The sequence below is a fragment of the Tamandua tetradactyla genome, chromosome X, assembly GCF_023851605.1.
Source record: "Tamandua tetradactyla isolate mTamTet1 chromosome X, mTamTet1.pri, whole genome shotgun sequence".
NCBI lineage: Eukaryota > Metazoa > Chordata > Mammalia > Pilosa > Myrmecophagidae > Tamandua > Tamandua tetradactyla.
In genome coordinates, this window is record NC_135353.1 from 127,196,735 (window position 1) to 127,222,934 (window position 26,200).

Below are 26,200 nucleotides of genomic sequence, written 5' to 3' on the forward strand. Positions count from 1 at the left end.
AATGCATAAGAATAACCTCCAGGATAACCTCTCGACTCTGTTTGGAATCTCTCAGCCATTGACACTTTATTTTGTCTCTTTTTGCTCTTACCCCTTTTGATCGAGAAGGTTTCCTCAATCCCTTGATGCTGAGTCTCAGCTCATTCTAGGATTTCTGTCCCACATTGCCAAGAAGGTTCACACCCCTAGAGTCATGTCCCATGTAGACAGGGGAAGGGCAGCGAGTTTGCTTGTTGTGTTGGCTGGAGAGAGAGGCCAAATCTGAGCAGTAAAAGAGGTTCTCTTGCAGGTGACTCTTAGGCCTAATTTTAAGTAGGCTTGACCTATCCTTTGTGGGGTTAAGTTTCATATGAACAAACCCCAAGATTGGGGGCTCAGTCTATTGCTTTGGTTGTCCACACTGCTTGTGAGAATATCAAGAATTCTCTCCATCAATGGATTTTTAATAGTATTATTTGGTCTACCTTAATGGCTTTTAAGTTTCTTTCCAATGCATTATAATTATTTGGAAATATCATTCCCAATTTTTCAATTATGAGCAAATAGTCTTTTCCCCTTCACTTTACTGTACCATCCTTGTAGCTGGAGAGATTGTCTTATTGAGTATTGTACTTATCACATAGACCTTTGCACTTTGTATTCTGGACTGGGTTCACCTGTATTACTTTACTTTGGTAAAGGAGCTTTGCAGTGCAAGCATTTGTTTTGTGATCTCAGCTGTTGATGCCCTTGTCAGATTTTGGGACCAGTAGCATATGTCAATGTACTGAGGGTGTAGTTTATTGAGTAATTGCTAGAATTATAGATAGAGTTTTTGGATTGGAGGAAAGCATAAAAGGTGTCTTCCCACTTTTCTTTCTTTGGTCTCTTTCAAGTGGAATCTAGCCTTTTAACAATAAATGATAACATCTTAAAATGATGACATGAAGGAGTATTTTTGCCTCAGTTCTCATATTATTCACTTTGATATATCTGTTTGTCTCTCTCTTTCTCTCTCTCTCTCTCTCTTTCTCTCTCTCTCTCTCTCTCCAGGTATATATCTATATCTGTATTTGAAATTTACAAATTTTATATCTCTTATATTATAATTGTTTTTCTTTTGTGTCTTCCATACTGAATAAGTCATTGTTCTCTATTCTGTTTAGCAATGTGATTTCTGTTGGCTAGGGTGACCCCTTCTTCTAGTCCTATTTTAATTCTTCCAGGAAGTCTGATTTAAGCAGTGGGTCTGAACCTCTTCTCTTAGTAATAGCAACTGTCTTTTAGTTGCTTTGCTCAATAGACTTCTTAAGGATGTGAAAAAGATTATTTTAGATGTAATTTTGACAGTATTTTTAAGCTTCCAGCTTTGCATCCTACACTGATTTATATATTATTCAGTATTTTTATACATTCGTTTTTTTTCCTCCAAAGCTCTGTTATATATACATAATTTTCCTAATCCTTTAAATAGTGCTGCAATATCCTGTGGTTAGCAAGCGTTGATTTTCTAATTTTTGCTGAAAGGTTAACCAGTGAACAAAGAGTTTAAGTGGCTTGCACCAGCTATACAGTTAATTAGCGACAAAGCTACAAGAAGAATATTCTAGCATTCTAGTCACATTGCTTTTTCTTTTTATGCATCATAAAATTGGTTCTTAAGAAAAGGCAGACAAGTAAAAATAAATTTGATGAATGCTTATGCTGCCTATGCAGGTGATTTTCATCTTAACCCATAGATTTAGTCATGAAATGTGAGCACAAATTATAGATTTATGATGATAATATTTTTGTAATACCAAGCATTGTTTGGGAATAATCCTTCTATAATTTGTCTTTTTTATCATTCATTTATTCAATTTACCTTTATTGACTGTCTCTTAGATTCAACAAGCTAAATGAGATTCAGATTTGTATAACTTGGATTTTCCTAAAATAAGATATGCCTATTTAAACACAGTATCCATAGGAACATAAATTTATCAAAAATTGAAGTGAGAGAAAAAAATGAAAATTTCGAGTGAGATTATAATTTGAGCATTGGTATTTAGATGCATCCCCACCTCCACGATCCCAACTGAAATGACTGCATAACTTTAAAATATGGAGAAACCTATTTGGAGGCCAGAGAGGGAGGTTTATCTTCATGCTACAAACTTTGAACAATTTCCACTAATATAGTGCAGAAAGGTTCACATTAAAAGAAAATACGAAACCCAATTTGCAATTTCACGTCCTGGGAAAGTGACAAATATTGAGTTGGGGTTAGGGCAACCTGTATGTTGGCTTCCACTTGGCTCACTTTCACAGCTATTGATCGATTAAGGATGTCGCTAGGATGCCCAGGTATAGCCACACTGAAGGCAGAGCAGGCCCTGCATAAAGGCTTTTCTCTGATCATCAAGCAGGTGCACTGCAAAGGACTGGGCACACATGTTCTGTTTTCAGAGTGGAGGCCAGGCCAAATATGAAACTTCTATATGGAAAAGTATGTAATTTTTCGTACTGCAGGATATCCATGGTCCCAGATCCCTCCCTACTTCTCTTAACAAGTTGAATATGAATTAATCTTAACCAGCCCTCCACTGACAGGAGAAACCTAAGACTGTTAAGATGAATGTTGAAGGGAATGAAAGAGAACTCACCCACCCTATTTTGAGGGTAAATACCAACCTGGATAGACTGCTGTTGGTTTGAGAATGATCAAAGCAAACAACATAAGGTTTCTGAAAAGACTGAAACGTAAATGGAGGATATCAAAGTATTTGAGAGGCAGAAGAAGAAAAATGCTTTTGGAACATATATTTTCTATAGGGAAACGAAGAGTGCTTAGATAACATTTGCTTTGTGCTCTCTATTGAGTACAAGGAAGCATACAAAACAAAGTAGGCAGTTAAAGCTAACTTTGTGAAGTGAGAGCTGGAAGAAGAAAATAGGACAAGAGAATAAATTAAAAGCATTGCTGAATGAGACTGTAGGCAGAAATGCAATGGGAGCTTGATGAAGAAGGAAGAAATGTGAGGAAATTAAAGTGGAACTGCAGAATTAAAAAATGCCCTAGATGTAGTAAAGAATAAATTTGAAACTCGAGAAAATGGGATGAGTGATGGAAATGGAAAACTTGAGAAATTCTCTGAAAATGCAGAGGAAAAAGACAAATATAAGAGCAAGAGATAGACAATGATCGGTTTAACAGAAGATGGAGCATTAATATTACAGTTGCTCCTAAATTATTGGAGGCTAGGTTAAGAGGAACTGAGTCAAATAAGGACATTATAAGAAAACAATTACAGCAAAAATCAACTTTCTGGAATATAGAGAAGACATAGATCTGCCAATTGAATGATTACTACAGACCAGAGAAAATAAAAAAAAGAGATCGATAATTAGACATATCCTGGCAATTTAATTTTAATTTTAAGAATAAAGCAAAGAAACTACCAAGCATCATAATGCAAAAAAATAGTTTCAACCCCAATGAAGGAGGAGTTGTCTTTAGAAATCTCTCCAGCGTTAAACACCAGAGGACAATGAAGCAATGTTTATAACTTATGCGGGGGGGCGTGCAGGATGTTTATGATTCAGAAATTCTAGATTCGGTCAAGTTGTTATTCATTAGTGAAAGCAGTAGAAAGGTATTCTCAGATGCATAATTTTTCATAAATACACCATCCACATACTTTTTTGGAGAAAGTTGCTTGAAGATGTTCTCCAGTCAACTAAGAGAGAAAGCAAATTAAATAATTCAACCATGGGGAGGTCATAAAAGAAGGGATTATTTAGGAGCAAGGGAAATAAGCATATAATTAATTATATAAATAAGCTTCAAAAGAGAATGTAAACATTATAAATATTTATTGAAAGATGAAAGAATAATAAGAAGTTAATGGTAAAATGAGCCCCAAATGCAAGATAGGGATAGAAAGAGGAAAAATATATGTTTTTTTCTGTATATAGGTGAATTTCAATAAACATTCACTTTTGCATTCATACTTGAACTTACATTTCTTTAAAAATTTAAGATAGCAACAGAGTTAAAATCTCTTTGATCAAGAGGAAAAAAACCAAACTTGTCTTTCTATCATCTTTCTCTAGGACCTGTGAACATTCTTTTTTTTTTTTAATCTTTTTATTATAAACAACAAACAGACATACAAACATTCATGACATACAAACATTCTTGACATGGTTAATGGCTCACAATATCATGTGAATGTTCTTTTTAACTTGGCTTAATAAATACATATATTTTGTGTTTTAAACTGTGTTTTTAAAGAAGATTGTAAGTAAAAATATGCAAGAACACTAGCATTGTGTATCAGTTGTTGGTGGGATTTGCTATATAAATCTTCAGTGTGTATGGGATGAATTTCTTTTACAATTTGAAAACATGGATTATTTTAAAAGTTATTATATACAGGTTTTCACACATATATGTATATAAAAAATCACAGTTATGTTAAGGAAAGACACCAGCAACAGTGGGTTCTAAGCAATGGAAACACAGATAAACAATCTGTACTTTCTGTTTCTCTCTATTTTCACATTTTTGTAATACATATGTATTAATTCTTGCAGTGAAAAAAGTAAAATTTATTAAAAAAACAACTGTGGATGCAGCAAAGTTATAATTGCAAAGGCAGATTTACAGTATTGAATGTTTTGTGATTGTCTCTTAAATGATAGGCTTATGGCTAATTTTTTTCCTCTTTGTGCTCTACAGTATTCTCAAAAAGTCTCTAATAAGCAAGTACTGATTTCAAAGTTAGGTATGAATAAAGACCAAGTCAAAAACCCAAATCCCCCCACCTCCCAAGATGAAATAGGCAGTTTGTTCCTTTTGAGCTTTGAAGGTAGAAATAGCTGCCTTTCTAAAATTTAAGTGAAGCGAAATATTGGTGTGCTGTGAAGGGCCCGCCAAGGTTCAAGGAGCCCATTAATGGACTTGAGAGTCCCTGTGACTCTGGGCTGACTGATGGACCAGAGACCACTAATGGCAAATTGAATTTCTAGATCACCAGCTACCTTCATGGCTCTCTGATGCCTCCAGAAAGGGAGAGAAGATGCACAAAGAGGCATACAAACATATGAGTGCTAGATAACTCTTTGAGGCTCAGTGTACTATCTATCACTTTTGGTGATAGATAGTAAAAATAAAGTGTCCCAAATTTTGCACATCTGAATATCAGAATTTCTTTCTAGTATCATGAATAGATGAGGCATTCTTTACCTCATTCATGGAATAAGTAAAAGAAGATTGTGATTTTTGATTTAGGTCACTCTTGAAACACATTCAGAAAGGATCGCATTGCTCACTCCCATTCCACAAGAAATAAAGCTGAATGATGGTGAGGTTCTTTCCAGTATGTTATAAATGCTGCAGAGTATAGTACATGCATTTACTATAAAAAATATAGGGAGAGAGGAGCAATTAGAAAATTAGTTTTTCATATATAATGGAGGTAATTCTATCTTTTGGTGGGGGAAGGAAAATTAATTGTAATATGGGTGTAACCCATTTATTTTGTTGAATGTGTACTTATAAATGCAATTGTTCACACACACACATCTGTGAAATGCCCACTGGGTAATGCCACTTTGCTAAGCATAGATGAATGACATTGTTCATGCTTTCTCATGGAGTTGTGTAGTGAGAAATGTAAATAAAAGAGGATGTTGATATGTGATAAGTAGAGATGTGTACACAATGAGATAACATTGCATCAAGGAGCATGTTACTGAGGGAGAATTTCCCAAACTGTTGTACCCAAAGAACTCAAACTCATTGAGTTGTACCTCATATTTATTTCTAAGTTTGAGAAGCATCCTCTTGGGTATTTATGGTGCACATCAGGACATCAAGGAATGTGAGATCCTGCAATAAAAAAACCTGTGAATCTTTGTTTAACTTAGTGTTTCCCCATAATGTGTGTCCATGAAACCCCCCTTTACACTGGCCTTTATAAAAGCTTAGGGCACCTGTAGGCTGAGGGACACACCTTGAGAAATGTCAATTTATAGTGCACGTTAAATAGGAATAAAAGCTTCTTAACTCAAAGCATTGACTTGGTCTCTGAAGGTCTTCTGTCTTGAAAAATATCAAATCACACCTTTCATATTGCATTAACTTTTCTGTTCTACTAAAAGAAAATGAAGCACTTCAACTACAGCATTTTTACACTTACACTTTCTTCTCAATAGATGGATCTTGGACAAAGGGTAAAGCTGTGATAAAGTGTTATTTATAGGAAATATGAATCATCTAGTTCCTGGTAGGACTTGACTTTATTTTCTATTATGGATGACACTTAACAGCAGAATATAGGTGACCTTTAAATGCCTTGCCTTTTAAATTAAAGAGGGATACTAGAAATAAGATGGTTTGTTTCTCTATTTTATTCCTAGTATCTGCCCTCATCCGTATATTGTCATTAACTTAGTTAGATCTTTCATTCATATAGCATATATTCTATCCAAAATAAATAATCAGTACTCACAGTACCCTCAGTTGTAAAATCATCATCACTCTCAATTTTAGACAGTTTTCATTGCTCCAAGAAGAAAGGTAACAATTAGATACCCTCACACGGAAGAGAAAATCCCAAACTCCTCCCATCCTCCTCCCCAATTATTTACCCCTAATATTGTTGTGGTATGAATGTGGTAGTCATGTTAAATATTGACCATAGCATGCAATAGATGGTTTTCCTCATGTACACCTCTGTTATTATTTTTTAAACATTTTTATTGGGAAATAAATACACAAAAAAGCAATACATTTCAAAGTACATTTTAACAAGTTTTTAGAGAACAGATTTCAAAGTTTGGTATGGATTATCATTCCACAATTTCAGGTTTTTCCTTCTAGCTCCTCCAAGATACTGGAGACTAAAAAGAAATATCATTATAATGATTTAGTAGCCATACTTGTTCTTTAAATCCTAACTTCTCTGTTATAACTCCTCCTTCTCCTTTGATTCTTCTCCCAATCTTTAAGGATATTTGGGCTATGCCCATTCTAACATTTTGTGTCCACAATATGGGATAGGGGGATGGAACTGGTTGATGTACTTGGAGAGACTGGCACCTCTGGGTTTGAAGATTTATCTGGCTTAGGAACCATCTGAAGGTTTCAGGTTTCTGAAAAGTAAACTTAGTCTGTACAACTTTTGTAGCATCTCAGATAGAGCCCTGGGTGTTCTTGAGGGTTAACAGGAATGATGTTGTTGGAGATTTGGCAAACAGCAGCAATTAGCAATGCCTAGCTAAAACTTGCATAATAGTAGCCTCCAGAATAGCCTCTCCACTCATTTGAAATCTCTCAGCCACTAATATCCTATTTTGTTATATTTCTTCTTCCCCTTTTGGTCAGGAAGGTGTTGTTGGTCCCTTGGTACCAGGGCCAGGCTCATCCCTGCGAGTCATGTGCCATGTTTCCAGGAGACTCACACCCTTGGACGTCATGTCCCATGAAGGGAGTAATATACTTCTCTATTATTAACTCTTTGTACAAGTGTCATACCTTTGAAGTAGTTTATGCAAGAACTTATTTATATTTGTGATGCTAATTGGTGAGATACATGGCTCTAAATAACCCCTTTCAATCATATTCACCTTCCGGATGGCACTATTACTTATAATCCCCCTAGCAAACAGCCGTCACTTCGATCCATTCCCATACCTCGTTAACAAGGCTACATATTAGGTAACTGTTCCCCCTTCTCTAGCTTCTGCCTATCTCTAGGTCCCCTATATTCTACTTTTTAAGACTTTGAATTTACATTTTCTAGGGGTTTATATTAGTGAAATGATAGAGTGTCTTTCCTTTTGTGTCTGGCTCATTTCACCCAGCATTACATCGTCAAGTTTCATCCATGTTCTTCTATCCTTCAGGACCTCATTTCATTTTACCGCTGCATAATATTCCATTGTATGTTTATACCACAATTTATTCATGCACTTGTCTGTTGATGGGCACTTGGATTGTCTCCATCTTTTGGCGATTGTGAATAATGCTGCTAGTGTGCAAATGTCTGTTCGTGACACTGCTTTGAGAATATACTGAGTAGTGGTTTTGCCAGTTTGTAGGGTAACTCAATATGTAATTTTCTGAGGAGCCACCAAACCATCTTCAACAGTGGTTGTACCATTATACATTACAACCAGCAGTGAGTGAGTGTTACAGTTTCTTTACATCCTCTCCGACATTTATATTTTCCTATTTGTTTAATGGCAGCCATTCTTAGATGTGTGAGATGATATCTCATTGTGGTTTTGATTTGCATTTCCCTTATAGCTAATAAAGATGAACATCTTTTCATTTGCTTTTTGGCCATTTGTATTTCCTCTTCAGAAAGATGTCTAGTCATATCTTTTACCCATTTTGTAATTGGATTGTTTGTTCTTTTGTTGTTGAGTTGTATGATTTCTTTATATATACTGATTATCAAACCCTTACAGATATATGTTTTCCAAATACTTTCTCCCATTCAGTTTGCTACCTCTTCACTTTTTTGACAGAGTCCTTTGAGGCACAGAATCATTAGATTTTGAGAAGTTCCCATTTATCTATTTTTTTCCTTCATTGTTTGTGTTTTGGGTATAAAGTTTAAGAAGCTGGCTTCTATTACTAGGTCTTGAAGATATTTCCCTATATTTTCTTCTAGAAGTTTTATGGTACTGTCTCTTATATTTAGGTCTCCGATCCACTTTGAGTTAATTTTTGTATAGGGTATGAGATAGGGGTCCTCTTTCATTCCTTTGGCTTTGGATATCCAGTTCTCCCAGCCTTTCGGTTAGATTTAAAAAAAAACATTTTTATTGTATAATATAACATACAAACAAAGCAAAGAAAGAAAAAAGCAACAGTTTTTAAAGCACTCTTCAACAAGTAGTTACAGAACAGATCCCAGAGTTTGTCACTGGCTGTCATACTGTCATGGTCAGGTTCATGTGTCAACTTGGCCAAGTGGTAGTACCTGTTTGTCTGGTTGGGCAAGTGCTGGCCTGTCTGTTGTGATGAGGACATTTCATAGAATTAAATCATGATCACGTCAGCTGCATCCACAGCTGATTCCATTTGTAATCAGCCAAGGGGAGTGTCTTCTGCAATGAGTGAGGCTTAATCTAATCACTGGAAGCCTTTTAAGGAGGATTCAGAAGAGACAGGCTTTCTTCCTGCTTTGGCTGGCGAGCATCTAGACCCTCCATCGGAATCGTCGGCTTCACAGCCTGCCCTGCAGATTTTGGACTCTGCTTTCCAATGGTTATGCAAGACACTTTTATAAATTTTATATTTGTGAGTGTTTCCTGTTGATTCTGTTTCTCTAGAGAACCCTAACTAATACACATACCATCATCTCAGATTTTTCCTTCTAGCTGCTCCAGAACATTGGAGGCTAAAAGGAATATACATTTTTTTTTATCATCAGTTTTTTTCTTTTTTGTGAAAAATAACATATATACAAAAAAATCAATAAATTTCAAAGCACAGCACCACAAATAGTTGTAGAACAGATTTCAGAGTTTGGTATGGGTTACAATTCCACAATTTTAGGTTTTTACTCCTACCTGCTGGAGACTAAAAGAAATATCAGTATAATTATTCAGAAATCAGACTCGTTTGTTAAGCCCTATCTTCTCTGTATAACTCCACCATCACCTTTGGTCTTTCTCCCACTCTTTAGTGGTATTTTGGCTATGCCCATTCTAAATTTTTCATGTTGGAAGGGCTGTCAACAATAAAGGATTGGGAGCTGGAAGTGGCTGATGTTCTGGAAATGCTGGCTCCTCTAGGTTTCAGAATTTATCTGGTCCAGGAACCCATGTGGAGGTTGTAGGTTTCTGGAAAGTTACCCTAGTGCATGGAACCTTTGTAGAATCTTATATATTGCTCTAGGTGTTCTTTATGATTGGCTAGAATGGTTTTGGTTAAGGTTTGGCAAGTTATGATAGGTAGCAATGTCTAACTTAAGTTTGCGTAGGAGCAACCTCCAGCATAGCCTCTCGTCACTGTTTGAACTTTCAGCCACTGATATCTTATTTGTTACACTTCTTTTCCCCCTTTTGGTCAGGATGGCATTGTTGATCTCATGGTGTCAGGGCCAGGCTCATCCCTGGGACTCAACTCTCATGCCACCAGGGAGACTTTCACCCCTGAATGTCATGTCCACGTAGGGGTCGGTTAGATTTTAACGAAGCCAGTTATTCCTTCATATATTAATTGAAGAAATCTTGGCTGAGCGCTCTGTTCCAGATTATTCTAACACTGGGGAAACACTGTTGTAAACTTGCAATCTAGTGGGAGATGAGAACAGTGAGCACATAAATAAATAAACAACATTATTACAGACAGTGTTAAGTGTTGTGATTAAAATAAAACAGGATGAGCCCCAAATTATTTTTCCCCAGACCAGGGACTACCATAGATTGGTGGTCAAGAAGGATTGCTCTGTTGAGGTGACATTTGAGCTGAGAATGAAATGATGAGGGGCAGGCTGACTTTTCTGGATCTAGATATATGGACACAAAGGAAACTAGAGAAGTTTGGAGTATTCAGGGCCTACTTTCATTGATTTAGTTTTCAAAGGTAAAAAAGAGATTTTCCATTTTTAAAATGGCATTCTTAATCCAATAATAGGCCTCCTAAGCCATAAATTAGATTTAGCTGTGTGATTTGGCTTGCAGTGTTAAGTTGCACCACTCAAATATTTTCCTTCAATGTGGGTTCATTTTAATTTCTCAGGGAGGAGTGCCATTTGCCAAGTGGGCAGCTGAGGGCCTTCTCTGTTTCTCTCCTGTTCCTGCTTTGATAATTGGGCATCATTAAGAACCAAAGCAATCTGAATGGACAGTTTCTATCATATACTAGTTTCACGAAGTGCTTTGGAATTACACAAGAATTGGAGTTTAGTTCAGATTCAAGATGCATCTCTTCATTGGCATTGTAAGACTCAACTTATTTTGCTCCCATTACTCTGAGCTCCTCTCCAACTCTCTTGGCACGTTATGGTTATCAACTAATTTTTATTTATCCAAATGAATTTCCATTTAGATGAAATGCTAGCATTCATCTTTCATTAGAAATAAGAAACTATAAGTTGTATAATCATTGAATTTATGAATATATCAACAAGACATGGATTTCTTTATTGCAGAATTCATATAATAATATTAAATACATTTGGGGGATAAGTGGAAAAAATCACCTAGCTCACCTTTATAAGTTACTGTTGCTCACTTTTTGTTGCTTTCTTCCAATCTTTAAAAAACATAGTCGTGTTTTTAAAAACATAGCTTAAATGTATATGCTTTTAAAAATGTAGCTATCATTGTAGTATATTACCATTTTCAGTCCTTTGTTTTTCATTTAGTATTGCTGCATATCCTAAGTATTTTTCTTATTGCTGCTTACTTTTCACAAACATCATACTAGTGCCTTTGTAATATTACTCTTCAGGTCTCTTCCCTCCTATTTTTTTCTATAATAAAAAATAATACAGCAAAGAATTATCTTTGCACATGTAAGTTTTTCCATCTTTTAGTTTGTTTCTTTGGGCTACATGCCCAGAAATGGAGTTCCTGAGAGGAAGTGTAGGAATTTTAAAAAGGCTCCTCACAGCACCACATTTTTTCCCCCCAGAAGGATTGTACTAATTTAAAACCCCATCTGTGTTGAATAATCTTACCAGGTCCATTGCATGCTTAAATGCCCCCCTCCACCCAGGCCCACCCCTTTAATGTAATAGGAGAAACAAACAAAACTTGAGGCCTCATGATTATTTTAACTTGCACTTAACTGATAATTTCTTATAGTGAACATTTTTCGTTTATTGGTTGGCCCTCTCGTAATTTTGGGTATGCTCTTTTCTCATTTATGTTTTAGTGTCTTAAAAAATTAATTTATAATTTTTTAATAAAGTAAATAATTAAACTTTTGATATATATCCTAAAAACATTTAATAGTATATCGTTGCTATTTAATTAAATTTTTGGTATATTGAAGTTGTAACTTGTTTGTGTAGTCAAATCTTCATTTTTTTTCCTATTTTTCTTTCACTCCTAAGCTTATAACATCATCACCCCCTCACAGAGCTTTGACCCATATTTAATTCTTTTTTGGGGGAGGCTGGTGGTAGTGGTGAAAGGGGTTGATTTGTTATATTTAGGTTGGTAATCCATCTGGTATTTGTTTTCGGTTGTAATTTATTTTATGTGAGGATATGCACTGATACTTTTCCAAGTTAATACTTTCTTCTCTTATTGATGGCAGACTCCTCTTTCATCATGTGCTAAAATATTATATTTAATGGAGTCAATTTTCAGACTGTCTCTTCCTTTCCACAAACTAGTTTGTCTTTTTTTACTTTGGTGCTGTACTATTTAATAACTGAAACATTATAAGAAGATAAAAATCTGGGAGAGTTAGGTCTCCTTCCTTACTCTTAATTTTCATAATTATCTCTAATAGACTGACCTGTTTATTTTATCCGGTAGACTTAGAATTATTTTTTCAAGTCCTTCTTTAACACTGATAAAATATCCATTTGAAGTATATTATTTTAGGCTGCTCATCCAGAATATACTGTACCTGTCTTTTAAATCAGGTTCTTATAGATCCAGTAAATATTTTTAGATTTTTATCTAGGTCACAGAGTTTTTATTAAAATTATTTTTAAGTGTTCTGTAATTCCTTATTCTATTGTGAGCATGATTTTTGCTCCCCACTGTATTTTCTAGGTGATTATTGCTAGTACATAAAATATTTTTTATTTAGCTTGTGATTATCCTGACATTTTAAATTTATCCTTTGTTTTTCAGCCTTTGCTTATGCTGTTATTTTATCTGCCCATAATGATACTTTTGTCTATTTCTTGCCAATGTTTTTACTTCATACTTTTTTACATTGTCCAGAACATTTGAAAACAGCACTAAATAATGATGATGGTAGGGGAATTATTGTACTGTTCCTTATTGTAGTGGGCACATACTTTAATTAAGTGTAATGCTGGATGTTTGGCTTTTGTTTTAAAGCAGATGCTTTTTATCTTGTTAAGGAATTATCCTTGTATTTCTATTTTAAAATATATGCAATAGGGAAGGATATATTATATATTTGCTGTTCTTTCCTAATTTGGAAGCATCATTTCATCTGTGCGGAAAATGCTGCTTTTTGTGTAGGTGGATTATAACTGCTTTGGTTTATTAAATTCTGTTTGCTTGTATTTCAGTTAGAATCTTTCCTCTATAAATTTTAAGTAGTGAAATTGCTTTGTAGCTTACACATTGTAATCACCTGGGGAGCTTTAAAAATCACTGATGCCTCGGTCCCACCCTGAGAGATTCTGATTTAATTGGTCTGGGGTGTGGCCAAAGCATCAGGAGTTTAAAAAGCTCCTCAGGTAATTCTAATGTGTAGCCAGGATGAGAACTGTGGATCTAGAGTTTACTTCTTGCTTTTTTTCTTTTTTTTAAGGTGATATCTCTTTCTGGCATTGGAATTCAGCTTTGTAGATTTCCATCTTTTCTGGCATCCTGGGAGAGTTATGTAATATGAGAATTTTCTTTTCCCTGAAAGTTTAAAAGATTCAGTAGCTTTTGTTGGGGCAGTTCTTTGCTAATTTTTCACTTCTTTCTTGGTTTTTGGTTTATCCATTGTGTTTTGATCATTCACAATCTTTATAGAAAATCATTTATTGCAATTTTCAAATTTCTTTTCATACAATTTTTCATAGCATTCTCTTACTACATCTCTGTCATGCACTCTCACTCTTAATTTAATTTAATTTATGCTTTCTTTATTAGCTTTGCAAGAATCTTATCTGTTATTTATTTAAAAAGCTCTTGATTTCTTTATTCCAGTATTTCTCTTTTCAAATTCATCTAGCACTTGATTTCTTTATTCCAATGTCTCTCCTTTCAAATTCATCTATCTGTGCATTTATCCTTTTTGCTTTCCACAATTTTTTGTGCTTTCAAAATTTGTTGTCAAATCTACTGCTCCCTGATTGTCAACTCTGGCTGTATTTCAGAGTTCCCTGGAGAGCTTTTAAAAAATACTAATGCCCTCCACCCATTTGAAATTTTGATTTAATTTATTTAGGGCTGGATCTGGCCTTGCTATATATATTCCTTATGTACGACCTAGGTTGAGAATTGCTGTCAGCACTTTTGTCCTCCCCTCCCCCTGCCCCCAAACTCTAAATTCTCTCATGAAATAATCTGAATCCATTTACTTACCCTTAATTACAAATTTGCCTGCATCCTATAGGTTTGTACTGTTAGCATTCTCTTACTACATCTCTGTCATGCACTCTCACTCTTAATTTAATTTAATTTATGCTTTCTTTATTAGCTTTGCAAGAATCTTATCTATGTTATTTATTTTAAAAGCTCTTGATTTCTTTATTCCAGTATTTCTCTTTTCAAATTCATCTATCTGTGCATTTATCTTTTTTGGTATTATTTTTTTGTATTTTTAAGTTTATATTTGGCACAGTAATTAATAAGGATGACAGTGTTTTTTTAAACTTGCATTATAAATTGCTGGTTTTATTATTTTGTGATCAGCATAACTTGTATAATTTCTGTTTTTTTAATTTATTAGAATTTCTTTAAGCATGAGATCAATTTCTATAAATATACCATTGTCATGTATAAAGGAGCCAACCTCTACATGTGAAACAAAATTTGTTTTGGATTGTTTCTTTGATTCTAAGACATCATTAATCATGCAAAGGAATCGTTGATTTAATAACAACCTTTTCAAGAAGAATAAACAACACTACATTAAATGTACCTACATTTTTACTGTCTACTAACTAATCTATAATTGCGTGTATCTATCCTTACCATTATATACCTTCTTCTTTAGTATCTCACAATTTAAATCTGAGCCTTTTGTATATGATAGAATCTAAACATTTTTAACTTAGGCTTTTGATATTGACCTCTTTATAACATGTTGAGCCTTATTGAAGATTATTGATGTTTCATCTCTCTTTCCTACTTAATTAAACTGAAAACAATGGGATTGTGCACTTCTGGAGTTAAACTGTTTTTCTTGAAATGCAGCTGTAAGTTTTTATCTTTTTTTAATTGAGGTGAAATTCACCATTTCAAAGTGAACCGCTCAGTGGCATTTAATTTATTCACAGTGTTGTGCAACCACCATCCCTGTCTAGCACCAAAACATTTTCGAACAGCTTTAAGTTTTTGACACTTAGATGTTTGGTTCCTGAGTAATAGTGTTCATGACTCATGCATTGGTCACACCAGTCTCCCCATCTTTAAAAATTCTGTGATGTATTCTGAGAGATTTGGCTTTTGCTTTTGCCTTTGCCTTACATTTGCATTGTCTGACTTGCAACAGACAACCTTATACTTACAATTACTTTTGTGTCAGTGCTACTTTAGACCATAATCATTTTGAAAACATTTCAAGTGAAAATTAGGGATACAAAGTTATGTTAAAATGCAGCTGTTTGGGGTTATGCAGTACAAAGCAAATGATTCAATTGACAGGAAAATAAGATTAACTCCTTCCCCATTAGGCTAAATTTGCACCTTGCATCATGTTACTGGCCTATCAAAACACACTGCTGACCGCTTCCAGTTTCTGTGGCTTGTGAGAAGATCCTGATTTCAGGAATGTCAACATTTAAAAAATTCTTAATAGGTATAAAGTTTCTGTTTGGGGCAGTGAGAAAGTTTTGGTAGTTAATGGTGGTGATGGCAGTACAACGTTGCGAATATAATTAATACTCCTGACTTGTGCACTTGAAAGTTGTTAAAGTGGGAAATTTTGTGTTCAGTATACAAAAATTAAAATTAAAAATAATTTTTTCCTTTATAATGAGGAAATATCATGCATCTATTATTTAAAACTAATTGACTTCAAATTTTAAGCCCTTAAACTAGGATCAAAAATCCAAGTGGCTCAGGAATCAAGCAGGTCATCTCCCAAACACAGTAGGGCCTGCTGAGGCCTGTGGGGAACGGGAGAGTACATGCTTTACCAAAAGACATTTACATTCAGTTTTCCGGAAAATTACAGCCAGTTACATTCTCTAGAATCTTATTTATCTAGTGTCTGTTTGAGTTATCATAAATCATAACCCCTTGTATAATAATCTGGCTTCTATAAATTTTTATTTCTAACATTCTTTATGTTAGGTCTTTTTCTGTGGATTTTCTGATACATCACGTTCCATTGCAATTATGTTTTTTATCTATGTGAAATCACCTTTAAACTCTTTGGTGTCTCTTCCCTTGCATTCTACTTTATCACATTTTACAATTTTCTCTCACTCTTCCTTTTCTATCTTTCCATCTCTACCATTCTCTGACTTGCTGTATATCTTTCGCGCTGGAGTTAGGCAGCCCTTTGTTCCTAGTGGATCAGGATACAAAATATCAGTCTATCTTGCGTCTAGAAATAATTGGAACCCTGCTGAAAATTGATGCCTTTTCTTTTTTCTTTATTTACATTCGTTCAGGGACATTTCTTCTCGCGCTCTCTTTATTTTCTTTTTTTAACTTCTCATTTTGAGCTAATGTTGAACTTAACAGGACAGTTGAGGAAATAATACAAAACTCATACAGAGAACTCCTGTACACCCCCACCCAGATACCCAGGTCAACCAACTTTCAATATTTTCCCACATTTACTGTGTTATTCTACCTATCTATCTATCACTCTATCATCTATTTATCTGTGATTTATTTTCTAAACCCTTAAGTGTAAGTTATACTTTCTGTTTGCTGAAGCTGCCAAGATGCAGTATACCAGAAATGGGTTGGCTTTTACGGTGGGGATTTATTAGTTTACAGATTTACTGTTCTAAGGTCATGGAAATGTCCCAATTAAGACATCAAGAGAAATATAACTTCTCGGAAGAAAGGCTGCTGGCATCCAGGGTTCCTATGGCACATGGCCACATCCTGCTGGTCCTTTTTTGTCCCTGAGCTCTCTATAAACATCTCTGGTTGTTCCTCTCTATGAGCTCTGTCTTTTTATCCTCATAAAGCACTCCAGTAAAGGATTAAGACCCACCTTGAATGGGGTGGGTCACATCTCAATTGAAAACCTAAACAACAATAGGTCTTTACCCACAGGAATGAATTAAAAGAACTTGGCATTTTCTGGAGTACATAACAGCTTCAAACCAGTACAGTTGTATACACGCTTCTCCTCTTTTAACATTTCACTTAATTGATAAATATTTCTTGATTACATATATGACAGTTGTTGTCAACTGACCTATGCCAGTCTGGTCATTCACAGATTTATATCTGTAGCGTTTGAGATGGGTGACAGCTGTGAATAGTCTCTTTACACTTCCCTACCATTTTTAAAGAAAGAAAAAATTCTCAGATTGAATACTACCTGTACTGAAAGCTTGACAGTGTCTCAGCTCTCTGTACTTTTAGGTGTTCTGACAGTATTACCCCCATTTCCCCATTTATTTATTTATTTTTATTGGTGCATATTCCACACAACATAAAATTCACTACTTTAAGGTATGCAATTCAGTGTGCACCAGCATTTTCCATGAAATGTTCACTCTAAACAAATGTGACATTTTAGCAGTGAGGTTTAGCTAACTGGAATCAGGCCAGAGGAATTACCCCAAGAAAGCAGCTGGACATAGAACCATTTGGAATTAAGCCTGAGGTTCCATTTTGAGGGATATAGATCCTTCAGCTCACCAAATTCTTATAGCCTGTTCGTGTAAGGACAGTGCCTGGTCAGTATTTTAACTGATCCATGCATCTGGAATATAACCATTTCATTAACAAACTGATTTTTTTTATTGACAAAAAATAACAACATGCAAACACAAACGTTCTTAACATATGAGCATTCCATATCTTCATCTATATCTATGTTGTACATAGTTGTACATTCATTACCATGATCATTTCTTAGAACATTTGCATCATTTCAGAAAAAGAAAAAAAGAAAAAAACTCATACATATCACACTCCCCACCCCTCCCTTTCATTGACCACTAATATTTCCATCTACCCAATATATTTTAACCCTTGTTCCCCTTATTTTTTTCCTATACCTATTACCACTCCTTTTCATTGATCACTAGTATTTCATTCTACTCAATTTATTTAATATTTGTTCCCCCTATTATTTATTTATTTTTAATCCATATGTTTTACTCATCTGTCCATACCGTAGATAAAAGGAGCCACAGACACAAGATTTTCACAATCACACTGTCACATTGTGAAAGCTATATCATTATATAATCATCTTCAAGAACTATGGCTACTGGAACACAGCTCTCCAGTTTCAGGCACTTCTCTCTAGCCTCTCTAATATACCTTAAACTAAAAAGGAGATATCTATATAATGCGTAAAAATAACCTTCCAGATAACCTCTCTAATCTGTTTGAAATCTCTCAGCCACTGACACTTTATTTTGTCTCATTTCTCTCTTCCCCCTTTCAGTCGAGAAGGTAACAAACTCATTTCTAACATCTAGTGATAATTAACAGTGCTTCTTGTGTTGATCAAAGATAAAACTACTGAGGCATTTCTTGCTAGCCACCTCTGAGGTTTTGTTAGAAATTTGTTGAACACTCCTGGAGTGTATATGCCTAATTAGAGTAACTGACCACCTCTAGAGGGTAGATGATCTCTAACAGATTCACTCATAAATATCATGTTGTCCATGTTGAATAACCCCCATTATATGCACAATTAACTTTTGCAACTTCAGTTATAACAATTGATCAAAAGTGAGAGGCAAAGGGAATATTAAAATAGATCTCTCAAGGAACTTGTGCCCCAGGTCAAGCTTGAAAGAAATGGTAACCCGAATCTATTGTTCACTCAGTTGTCCTCAATTCCCATGTCATCCTCTGTGAGTGAGCAGATCGTCCTATTGATCGTCCTCTCTTCCTCCCCCGAGCCATCCCCAATGTAAGATGAGACTGAGTCTAGCATTGAGCTAGGCTCTTTGAGGTTCCTGAAGAAGTATAAGGCAGGATCTCCTGTATATTGGAAGAATTTCAGATCTGCCTCGTTGATTTGCCTCAATGCAAGCAATCAGCAGGACCAGAAGTCAGGATAATTTTATCCCAGAACCAAGGTAGCTTTGTGTTATTTTTAATGGGAAAAAAATGACAAAACTTATATTCATCTTGTGAGAAAGAACATTTTGTCTCTACAATATGTACATATAAAATCACACTGTGAAATTCCAATGACAGACACTATTTCAATTTATGGTAGAACTAAATGATAGATTTATTGCTTGAATATCATTTCCTCATTCTAACCAGATGGTGATAAAAGTGTAAAATAATCATTGAATACTGTAACCTAGATTATATATCCATAGTCATAGCTTGATGTGTAGAATGCTTTCTTGCAAAAATCCACTCAATTGTTTTCTTTACATTAATAATGTAAACTTGTAACTTTACTGATTTTTATGTTTGGTGAATCTTTTTCATTTCTTAGTTTCTAATTATGATTCCAACAGGTATTATCTTTTGATGCTTATTTGGAAGATGAAGTGCCTGATAAAAATCAAGAAAAGTATAGAATAAGATACTATAAAATCTATTTCTACCTTGAAGATGACACAATTCAAGTAAATGAACCAGAGATGAGAAATAGCGGACTGCCTCAAGGTATCTATTTAAAGCAATGTCATGGTCCCTTCACTTTAAATTCCTGCTTTTATGTACTCTATTGTATTTGGCTTTTAAAAAAACTCCACATGTGTTAGCTTGCCTTGCTGCTATGACAAATACCACACAATGGGTTGGCTTAAGCAACAAGCATTTATTGGCTCATAGTTTTGGAGGCTAGAAGGTTTGCTTCTTCCTGCAGTCAGTAGTGTTTTGGTGTTGACTTGCCAAGTCCTTGGGATTCCTTGGTGTGAATCCTTGCTTCATGTCACATGGCAATGTCCTCTCCTTTCTTTTCCTGGTTCTTGTTGACTTCTTGCTTCTCCCTGTGGACTTCTCTTTACAAAACCTCCAGGCATCCAGATTAAGACCCAGTTTCATTCTGTTGGGCCACATCTTAATTAAAAATAACTTCTTCAAGAGATCCTATTTACAGTAGGTTCACACCCACAAGATTGCAGATTGAAATTAAGAACAGGTTTAAATTGGGGTGCATAATTCAATCTGCCCCACCATCATACTGCTTAGGTATCTAACTTGTTGACAATGATGAATAGAAACATGCAGCTAGGTTGTGGTTATTGATGGTGACTTAATCAGCTTTCTGTCTCCCTCGTCTCAACACTGGGCATCCCTCTCACTCCTCTGTGGCACACTTGTATCCCGTCAGGTGTTGCTCTAGTGTGAACAAACTCTCCTGTGTCTTTGACATTTTCCTTCCAACCTTTAGGTTTCTTTGCTGTGATTGCAATTCCTGCTTCACAGAGCACCCTCCGGAAGTACAAAAAGATGTTCTCTGCTGCTACTTTGAGACTGACGTTTTGCTTTTCCTGCTTGAATTCTCTGTCATTTGCTTAAACCTCCCTCTACTCATCATATCTCTTAGCTGCAGACCCCAATGGCACGTCAACAAAGGACTATGGCTCCTTTATCCCAAGCATGCCAGTCACGTTTATCTCTACTCCACTTCTGCCCTAGACAAGAGTTAACTCTGATGTGGCCACCAGAAAAATTGATGTGGTCCTAGGCTGCCTTATTAGTGGTATGGCAGAGATCAAGGGAGGTGAATGATTTGTTCTGTTCATGTTGTGGGTTGTTCCCTTGGGTATGATGCTGAATTCCAGATACCCTCAGGGAAAAGTAAACATGTTGGTAAAGGAACTGAAAATTTATCATGTGTTTAAGACAGAATAGTGAAAAAGGATAATTGTCTTTAAGGGGAGGATTCAGGTGTGCCTGATAAATGTCTTTAGGAATCTAAAGGGTTGTCACTTGGAGGACAGGTGACCTTATTTTCTGTAGCTTCAAAAACAGGGACTAAGGGCAGAATTCAGGTCAGTAAGTGGAATAACTTTCTGGCAGAGAGCTTCCAGAAGTTGTAGTGGATTGCTCTGGATGGGAGTAAGGGATGGAGTAGGGATGTAGGAGGAGGAGATCTCATATCTGCTTGGTCATTAATGTAGTTGGATGACACCGGGAATGGAGCAGGGATTGTTTTTCACTGACAACTTGGTAGGGGTGTAGGAAGGGAGTCACATGTTTGGTGGTTGGTGTAGATGACCTTCAGGGCTCTTTGATCCCTGAGGAGCCATGATTCTGGGATGGATTGTTGTCTCTTTCTTTTGGAGTATTACCACATCCTACATTTCAGTCTCTGAAAGCGCCTGTTCTGACTACCATCTCCACTCCTACTTTTTCCATTTGCTCACATGCATAACCCTGTCCTTCATTCCCCTGGCAAAACATATCTTGAAGCTGGCCATGGCTCTCCATCCCCTTTGTGGCCAGCCTAACCCAAGCTGCCCTCATCTCTTGGCTGGAAGAATGGGATAGCCATCTAACTGCTCTCTCTGCTTCCATTCTTGATCCTCCTACTATCTGTTCTCTACATGGTAGCCAGAATGTTGTGTGGGAATTACCTTGAAACGTTGGTGATTTCCAAGTAGCATGTAGTCTTTCCCAGAGGCCACAGAACAAAAAGGCTCATGGACCAAGTTACAATGCTGAAGTCAAATGATGCATTACGACAATTGAAAACACACAGTGAGAAGCAAGGGGAAAAGATGGGGTAGGTTCACTTACTTGGGACAGGAAACAAGTGGGCAGAACAGCACTATCTGAATCATGCTGTTACGTGCTTATGCTCGTAAGTACTGGCTCTTCCTCTGTTGCGTTAGCTTTCCCTACCGGTGGTGTGGTTATGAGATCAGGCTTGAGTTTCAAGCAAGGAGGACCATAGACAAAAGGTGCCCTGGAATCAAGGGCACACACTTACTCTATCAGAGACATGCAAGGACAAGTGTGCTTGGCTGCAGCTGTAGCTTGCCAGTAAGCCTGCTAAACAGCCATAGGTTTTGTTTGTGTTTCTTGGTCAGAGGACACATGGGGTGAGAATGGGTGTCACTGAGGAATGAGTGGCTGCATTAAAGCCTCATAAATAATGAGTGGTTCTAGTGTATTTAGTGTATCATGGATATTTAGTATCCAGATGACTCATATATATTTAATACCCATTAAATATTAGGTATCTCTTGGCCCTTCCATCCCTTTCTTTCTATGTTTAACACACACGTACTCTACTTGTTACCTTCTTACCATTATTTAACACATCTTACGGTTTCTACTTATGTCAAGCAAACTTTTTACTTACTAGCCATTTATCTGAGCCCAATCATATGCCTCTATAATGATATACCACATACCATAATGGGTTCTAGGAGGAAAGAAACGGAGGAATTATTGTATCATGAGCCTCTGAAAATGTGGTTGTGATGAGTTAGTGTGCAGAGCACTTCTTTTGATGTTCATGAGATGTTTTTCCTAGAGCAAAGTTTCATTGTTGCCTGAGATGGTGAATTTGGAGCTGGTCAGTCTTGTCAAGGCATGTTTTGAGTACCTCTTCTGTGCCAGGCACTGTGCTGGGATCAGTGGAAATGGGCAAAAAATAAAACCCACAATGCCCCTATTTCATGGAGCTTATAAACCAGCATGTTGAAGAGGAAAGGGAGAAAGATGACAAGTCCAAGAGTTTTGCAGTTGTTCAGGGTGGAAATGCTGAGTGCCCAAACCAGGGAGTGATGGTAAATACAAGGGAAGGATCTCAGAGACACTTGGTTGGTAGATTTGATAAGACTTGACCAGCATTTAAATATAGAGTGAAGAAAGAGACTATTTAATGATGAAGTGCTTGCATTATCATTTCATTTAATCCCACAACAACCAATTATGGTAGATACTGTCAGCTTTGACAGTAAAGGAAACTGAGGCTTAAAGTGGTCATTTTCTTCACCTGAATCTGAACCTGTTGTCTCAGAGGGCCCTCTCTGGTTGAGAGGATGATGATGGTGAGGCATTAAGAAGCCTCAGGAACATGGGACAAGGAGCAGAATTGGGCTTGGTATTCTGGTGAGTTTGTTTTGGCACGTGAGGCTTTTGAAGGTATGTTGGAACATCTGTATGGTGACATCCATAGGCAGGTAGAAACTTGAGATATATTTTCAGAGAAAAAGTCAAGACTAGAGGTGTGGATTGAGAATGACTATCACAGGTGCCCAGATCATGAACAGAACCAGATGATTCCACCATGATGGAGGAGAGTTACTGTTAGGGGGGTAGAAAGAGGAAGATGCTCCTATTTAGGGTCTCTACTTGGCTTTTACTAGTGGAGCAGAAAGATGACAATTGGTTTGAGGAGGCAATATGAGCTGTCCCCATTGTTGTGTTCTCAACCCTTTACTTAGGTTCAAACTTCTTACACTTTCAGTTCCTTATGATTTTAGTTGGAGAACTCATAGCTTAAAGGTAAACCGTGTAAAAAATATAAAAATGCCTTAACATTTAAAAAAAGATTTTCACAAACTTTAAGGTTAGAAATGTGATGTCTTATTTTGTAAAGAGACAAGTGATCTTTAGGCTGTGGGTCCTCTTTAACATATATAAGGCAATTTTTAAAGATTGGCAAACATGCATTAGAAAATGTTTGAAGAATGATTCAAGAGAAGAAAAAGAAAATCTCCAATTTTAAATTCTGTGAACATGTTTTATTTATTTGTATTTGATTACCTGAGTGCTACTATCCTTTCAGCAAGGAAATATTTTCTTATAATCTTTCATTTAAAAATCTGGCTCTGATACATTCTCTACTAAGCTTTGCCTATTTTTTAATTACTTTCCCCACCATGACACCAAATTTATACAACTAATATGACAAAGGTCACAAGACATCTTGAACCTTCATTAGTGATTTGGACTCTTTATTTATATATACATATATGACTTATTATTTATTGTTAGTTTTTTAGTGAAAGTGCATATTCCTGTAGCTAGCTCACTATCCCCTACCCAGTGAGTCTTAGTTTTATTTAACTATCCAGGAAGATTTATTAATTGTAACCTATGTGAGGCTCTTGGAAAGACTTTTAAGTATTTCAATTCTCTCAGTCTCTTGATTTCAAATCTCACATAGGCAGATTCCAAAGGCAAATTGAGGATTGTTATAGTGATTTATTTGAAAATAATTTTTGTGCAAGTAGTAAGGAATGCTATTTATGAAGATGGGGGATGGGAGGGCAGAGTAAAGACGGGGGAGGGGAGGACAGAGTAAAAGACAATTCTAGAGTCTCTTTTGAAGATTTTGGAATTTCTGATTAACTCACTCTGATCAGGACATTCCCCTGAGTGGAAAAACAGCACAAGGGATATGTACAGAATGCACACTAATCATGACGTTTAATGAGATTGAAATTGTCAGCAGAGCAGAGAAACCTGAAGGGTTGTAGCAAATCTGGTATAAACCAAACACAAATAACCACTCTGTCATCAAGCTTTGTTTAGAGAGAAACCAGTCTATCTTGAAATACTTAATATGATAATTCTTGGTAAGGAAGGTCTGTCTGGACAGTGAATACTTCGAAAAGCCATTTAAACGCCTTCTTTAAGTTTTCCTAAGTTATGTGATTGGGCAAAAGAAAACCAGCTTTTTGAGCCAATGGCTAACTTGGTGGGACAAAGTAGGTAGTGTTTCCTTTACTTGTGTATTGAGTGGACTGGGCCTCCTTTTCATGCACTGTGGGCTTGGGAAGAGACCAGGGGTAAAGTTTCAGAGCTGGGCACTGATGGTATTCCTGTTATTTTCATAGGGCTTTTTGTTTGTTTGAAAGCAATTTTATTGAGATAAATTCACACCATAAATCCATCCATGGCTCGTGTATATTCACAGCTGTGCATTCATCACCACAATCAATTTTAGAACGTTTCATTACTCCAAAAAGAAAACCCATACACCTTATACTCTCTTATTATTGACATTTAGCATTGGTGTGGTTCTTTTGTTACAACTGATGAAAGAATATTAAAATATTACTGTTAACTATAGTTAATCTTTCACTGTACTTGTCTTGATGAACTCCATAGGAGAGACTTGCTGGTTGAAGAAAAAGTGAAATTCCCTCTTTCCCCATTAAAAGTCTTCAACTGATCGATGCAAATCCAACTGATTTGATTATCTTGTCTGTAGGGTTGTGCTCTTACTTGATAGTAGACGCAATCAACCACAGCTGCAATCAACTGACTAATGATTCAATAAACTAGCTTTCTGGTTTATCAGCCAGCCATGAAATATCCTTGCAGTAATGGTTAGGCCAGTGCTTGCCTGACCAGACAACTGGGCACCATCACCTGGCCAAGTTGATACCTAGATTTTGTCAAATGCTTTTTCTTTATCAATCAAGATGATCATGTGGTTTTCCCCCTACAATTTGTTAATGTGGTGTATTACATGTATTACATAAATTGATTTTCTTGTGTTGAACCACCCTTGCGTACCTGTGATAAAACCCAGTTGTTCATGGTGTATAATTCATTAAATGTGTTGTTGGATTCTATTTGTAAGTATTTTGTTGATGATTTTAGTATCTAAGTTCATTAGAGTAATTGGTCTGTAAATTTCTTTAGTTGTAAGTCTTTGATTATAGCTCTTTCTTCTTTTTAAATGTAAAGATTTAGGACTATAAATTTCCCTTGAACAGTACCTTTACTGCATCCCATAAGTCTTGATATGTTGTATTCTCGTTTTCATTTGTCTCAAGAAAGATATTTACTGATTTCCTTTGAAATTTCTTTTTTGACCCACTGATTGTTTAAAAGTATGTTGTTTTACTTCCATATGTTTGTGAATTTTACTTTCTCCACCTGTTACTGATTTCCAGCTTCATTCCATTATGGTAACAGAAAGTTCTTTGTAGAATTTCAATGTTTTTAAATTTATTGAGACTTGTTTTGCGACCCAACATGTGGCCTATCCTGGAGAATATTCAAGAATCTTTGTTGGCAGAGAGATTTGTGTGCATTATAAATTGAGTAAGTCATTGTCACACTTCAAGACTTACTTACATTTCTTCTCAGGACATCACTGTGTTTTTGCTTAGATGTGTTATATTTATAGAATTTATTTCTGTTCTGCTAGGATGCAGTTAAAACAGTGTTACACCAAGCCAAGAATGTCAGAGATTAATTACAGAAGTTTTACTTCTAATTGTCTAACATAATAGTTGTCGGTCAAATGCTA

The 26,200-nt window shown here is 35.9% G+C and overlaps 1 protein-coding gene across 3 annotated transcripts in view; it reads left to right on the top strand.

Moving 5' to 3' along the window:
• EFHC2 (EF-hand domain containing 2) overlaps positions 1 to 26,200 on the top strand; it is a 206,499-nt gene that overhangs the window by 55,085 nt on the left and 125,214 nt on the right. For all 3 annotated transcript variants that reach the window (XM_077145069.1, XM_077145067.1, XM_077145068.1), the window contains exon 3: positions 19,485 to 19,635. In XM_077145069.1, coding sequence (XP_077001184.1) covers positions 19,485 to 19,635 — 151 coding nt within the window. The remainder of the gene's footprint in view (positions 1 to 19,484; positions 19,636 to 26,200) is intronic.